The sequence below is a fragment of the Corylus avellana genome, chromosome ca2 (assembly GCF_901000735.1).
Source record: "Corylus avellana chromosome ca2, CavTom2PMs-1.0".
Lineage (NCBI taxonomy): Eukaryota > Viridiplantae > Streptophyta > Magnoliopsida > Fagales > Betulaceae > Corylus > Corylus avellana.
This window is the reverse complement of record NC_081542.1, coordinates 25,947,422-25,952,987: the sequence shown is the minus strand read 5'-3', so window position 1 is coordinate 25,952,987 and position 5,566 is coordinate 25,947,422. Positions and strand designations below refer to the sequence as shown.

Here is a 5,566-nt window from a genome sequence, read left to right as displayed (position 1 = left end):
AACATGTTAATCTAGTTTCTCCTATTGTTGTTGAATATGGGGATGGGGGCAGATGGGGCTGGGGCTGGGGCTGGGGCTGGGGCTGCTGGGGAAGGTGTGTCAGCTGTCTTCCAAAGGAAGGAAAGGCAAAAGACTTCCGAAGTCTAGAATGACTTTTCTTCTATTGAAATAAATGGTGTAAAAAAATCCCAGTGTAATTGGTGTAAGAGGTTGTTTTCTGTAAGAAAATCTAGTACTACCTCCACCCTTAGTAGGCATTTAACTGCTTGTGTGAAGTTTGTGGAATTGAATAGCCTTAAGAAGCAAAAGACTTTGTCACTTGAACTTAGTGATGTCAATGATGGTTTAGGGACCTTGACAAACTTTACTTTCAATGAGAAGAAAGTTAGAGAACTTGCTGCCCATATGGTACTTCTACATGAATATCTGTTTCATATGATGGATCATGAACTTTTTAACAAGTTCATGAGGGCTTGCACACCATACTGGAAAAAAATTAGTCGTGCCACTATAAAAAGTGATTGCATTGCCACTTATAACATTGAAAAGAAAAAGTTGAAAACACTTCTAAGTGGGATTGATAGGGTAAACATAACTATTGATATGTGGACCTCCTCCCAAAGGGTTTCATATATGGTGGTTACTTGCCATTTTGTGGATTCTAATTGGCTACTCCAAAAGAGGATTTTAAATTTTTGTAATGTACCTCCTCCACATTCGGGTGTTGTTATTGTTGAAGCTTTAAGAAACAGTTTTATTGAATGGGGCATTTTGGATAAAGTATTTACAATAATTGTTGATAATGCAAGTGCTAATGCTGCTGCCATTGACATTTTGAGAGATGATAGTGAGTTGAGGGGTAATTTGCCTATTGGGGGGCTTATGTTTCATGTTAGGTGCTATGCTCATATTACCAATTTGTTGGTGCAAGCAAGGTTTTCAAAAATAGGGGACATAATAGATTCTGTTAGGCAGGGGATTAAGTATATAGTGGCTTCTGAGAGGCGGTTGAATATATTTAGTGATATAGCAAAGCGGTTGGACTTGGGTTGTAATAAACTTATTTTAGATGTTCCTACCCGATGGAATAACACCTACTTGATGTTGAAGTTTGCAATTAGACTCAAGGAAGTGTTTCCTGGATACCATAGAGTAGAGCATGCTTTTCTGTGGATAGTAAGTCCTGAACAGTGGGATAAGGTTGAGAATGTGAACCAAGTTTTAGTTGTTTCCAATGATGTGACCAATGTTGTCTCTGGTAGTGACTACCCTACATCCAATTTGTTTCTACCCGAGGTGTGGAGTATGAAAGAAATTGTGGATATTAAGGCTGCGGATGTGAATGACTATATAAGATTAATAGCAGCTAAGATGAGTGATAAATTTGATAAGTATTGGGGTGAATCTAATATGGTGATGGCCTTAGCTGCTGTGTTGGATCCTAGATACAAAATGAAGTTGATTAGGTTCTGTTTTCCTATCATTTATCCACTTGATGTTTGTGGTGATAACATAAAGGCTGTGCTGAATACTTTGAAAGAGTTGTTTGAGGTTTATGTTGCTGCCCATAATGCATCTATCATTCAACAACAAGCAGCTGCTGAAGTCAGTGCTGCTACTACTACAGTTGCCTCTGTTACAGAGGTAGTTCTGGTGGTAGATCACGGTTTAGACAACATGTTAGAAGCAATGACATCATCCGGCTCATAAAAACTAATTTGGATGTTTATCTTGAAGAAGATGTATTCATTTATGATAGTGAGAATGGTGAAGATAGTGATGCAAACTTTGACGCTTTGGGATGGTGGGAATCCAATGCCTTAAAGTACCGCATCTTATCTAAGATGGCACGGGATGTATTGGTTGTTCCAATCAGTACAGTTGCTTCAGAATCATCTTTCAGTGCGGGTGGTAGAGTTATTGAACCTCATAGAGCATCATTATCAATTGATATTGTTCAGATGCTCCTATGTGATTCATGGCATTAAGAAAAAATCTCGAATACCTGTAAGTTTATAATTCTGTTATTTTATTTATTTCCATTTTCCAAGCTCCTTTTTACTTATAATTTCACCTTATTAACTTTGTGTTTGTGTTTGTAGAAAATGGTGGAATTGGAATTGCCAAATTTGCGTGAATGCTTTTTTCTCATTTCTATGAGGTTATGATTCTGTTATTTTATTTATTTCAATTTTCCAAGCTCTTTTTTACTTATAATTTCACCTTATTAACTTTGTGTTTGTGTTTGTAGAAAATGGTGGAAGTGGAATTGCCAAATTTGCCGTGAATGCTGTTTTCTCATTTTCTGTGAGGGATTCTCTAAAAAAACTGAATCTGTTTACTGTTTTCCTTTGCTTATTAAATATGTAATTTGAATGTCACATTTTATTTTGATGTTATGTTTTGTATTAATTGTTATACTTTGCTGGCTTTATTGGAACTTAGAATGTTGTACATTTGGATTACCTATTTTAAGCTTTATTATAAGTTATAACTTATAACTGCATGGAGATTCGAAATTGAGGTAATTTACTTTGTTCACTTTTCCAGTTTCCTTTTGTTGTTTTCAAGTTTATCTACATTGTATATATTGGTTTTTCTTATGTGTAATCTTTATTATAGGTTCACTTTGAGTTTGCTTGTAATATTTTAGCCTATATCATGCATTAACTTGTGTTCATTCTGCCCTCCTATTGTTTTTGCAAATTTGGTTTTTGAACAATCATTAAAATGTCCATTGTATAATCTTAAGTGATAATTCTCCCTTGACATGTTGCATGAGAGTTAAAAACATCTAACACTTTTTTTTTCCTCATTGAATGCAGTGACTGTCTGTGTGGGCCTGTGGCAACTAGGGCTGTGTAATTTAGTTGCATTTTTCTCATTGGTCTAATCTTTTATCTCTTTTAGAATTTGATTATATTAACTTGTTCATGTAACTAGTTTTAAATCATTGAATGCAAGTTCTTTATGATTCTGTTATTTTATTTATTTCCATTTTCCAAACTCTTTTTTACTTATAATTTCACCTTATTAACTTTGTTTTTGTGTTTGGGGAAAATGTTGGAAGTGGAATTGTAAAATTTGCCATGAATGCTGTTTTCTCATTTCTGTGAGGGATTCTGTTTACTGCTTTCCTTTGCTTATTGAATATGTAATTTGAATGCCAACATTAAATTTTGATGTTATGTTCTGTAATAATTGCTATACCTTTGCTAGCTTTGGTGGAACTTGGAATATTGGACATTTGGATAACCTGTTTTAATATACCTTTGCTAGCTTTGTTGGAACTTGGAATATTGGACATTTGGACAACCTGTTTTAATTATGTGTAATCTTTATTATAGGTTTATTTTGAGTTTGCTTGTAATCTATTAGCCTATATCATGCATCAACTTGTGTTCATTCTGTCCTCCAATTGTTTTTGCAGATATGGTTTTTGAACAATCATTAAAATGTCCATTTGCATAATCTTAAGTGATAATTCTCCCTTGACATGTTGCAAGGGAGTTAAAAACTTCTAACAATTTTTTTTTCATTGAATGCAGTGACTGTCTGTGTGGGCCTGTGGCAACTAGGGCTGTGTAATTTAGGTGCATATTTCTCATTGGTCTAATCTTTTATCTCTGTTTGAATTTGATTATATTAACTTATTTATGTAACTAGTTTTAAATCATTGAATGCAAGTTCTTTATGATTTTGTTATTTTATTTATTTCCATTTTCCAAGCTCTTTTTTACTTATAATTTCACCTTATTAACTTTGTTTTTGTGTTTAGGGAAAATGTTGGAAGTGGAATTGTCAAATTTGCCATGAATGATATTTTCTCATTTCTGTGAGGGAATCTATTTACTGCTTTCCTTTGATTATTGAATATGTAATTTGAATGTCAACATTAGATTTTGATGTTATGTTCTGTAATAATTGCTATACCTTTGCTATCTTTGGTGGAACTTGGAATATTGGACATTTGGACAGCCTGTTTTCATTGTGTGTAATCTTTATTATAGGTTCATTTTGAGTTTGCTTGAAACCTATTAACCTATATCATGCATCAACTTGTGTTCATTCTGCCCTCCTATTGTTTTTACAGATCTGGTTTTTGAACAATCATTAAAATGTCCATTTGCATAATCTTAAGTGATAATTCTGCCTTGACAACTTGCAAGGGAGTTAAAAACATCTAACAATTTTTTTTTTCATTAAATGCAGTGACTGTCTGTGTGGGCCTGTGGCAACTAGGGCTGTGTAATTTAGTTGTATTTTTCTTATTGGTTTATAATCTTTTATCTCTTTCTGAATTTGATTATATTAACTTGTTCATGTGAATCATGTAACTAATTTTAAATCATTGAATGTAGAGACTCAGAGAGCCAGTTTGTGGCAACTGCAAGTCTGCAGCTGGGAACCAAAATTGATGTATTTTGTTTTAAGTAATCTTGCTGTTTATGTTCATTTTGAATTTGCTTGTAATCTTTATTATAAGTTCGTTTTGAATTTGCTTATAATCTCTATTATAGGTTCTTTTTTTTTTCTTTTTTTTTGCTTGTAATCTTTATTATAGGTTCATTTTGAGTTTGCTTGTATTCTCTATTTTAGGTTCATTTTGAGTTTCCTTGTAATCTCTATTTTAGGTTTATTTTGAGTTTGCTTGTAATCTCTATTATAGGTTCATTTTGGGTTAGCTTGTAATCACTGTTTTTGGTTTATTTTCAATTTGCTTGTAATCTCTATTATAGGTTCATTTTCAATTAGTTTGTAATCTCTATTAAATGTTCATTTAGAATTTGCTTTGTAATCTCTATTATGTTCATTTCCAATTTGCTTATAGTTTGTCATATGGCTGTTTGCTGATGTAGAAACAATCATACAATTATATTGAATTTTTATGATGAATTTTGTGTTTTTGTTCACTGAATTTGAATTTTTACTTCTTTTTTAACCATTAAACGAGCCTTAAATAGGTTGGGCCACACATTTTAAGGCTCGTTTGACCCTTTAACTGGGCTCGGGCTCGATAAATTGGACCATTAAACGAGCCTTAAACAGGCCGAGCCACACATTTAAGACTCGTCTGGCCTGTTAACTGGGCTCGGGCTCGATAAACTGGAAAGAAATTAACCCATCATTTTCGAGCTCGAGCCGAGTTGAGCCACTCGAGTACTCGACTCGGCTCGAATTTCCCGTTCTAGTGAGCCCAAGCTCGATCCTAAGCCAATGTAGTTTCCAATGAGCCGAGTTCGGGCAATGGTTTTCTAGCTTGGCTCGAGCTCGAGACCGGGTCGATTATTTCCCTTCTGTAATGAGCCGACCCAGTATTAGCAAAGCTCGACTCGGCTCGGCTCATTTACAGCCCTAGGCTGGACCACCCCCAAGGGCCAAACAAATTATTATTATTAATAAGGTGGTCCGGCCACCCCTGGCCAGCCATTGGGGGTGGCTCTCAAGCCACCCCCAGCTAAAATGGGGTTGTCCAACCACCCCTTATTATTTTTTTATTTTATTTTATATTTTTTTAATAGGGAAAATTACAGTTTACCCCCTCAAAATTGATAGAGTTTTTCAA

At 34.5% G+C, this 5,566-nt stretch overlaps 1 protein-coding gene across 1 annotated transcript in view; it reads left to right on the top strand.

Annotated features, from left to right (window-relative positions):
- Positions 1–1,988, top strand: part of LOC132169450 (zinc finger BED domain-containing protein RICESLEEPER 2-like) — a 10,543-nt gene extending 8,555 nt beyond the window's left edge. The window contains exons 6-8 of the mRNA XM_059580484.1: positions 53–125; positions 294–1,679; positions 1,760–1,988. Of these exons, the coding sequence (XP_059436467.1) occupies positions 53–125; positions 294–1,679; positions 1,760–1,988 (1,688 nt within the window). The remainder of the gene's footprint in view (positions 1–52; positions 126–293; positions 1,680–1,759) is intronic.
- Positions 1,989–5,566: the final 3,578 nt, after the last annotated feature.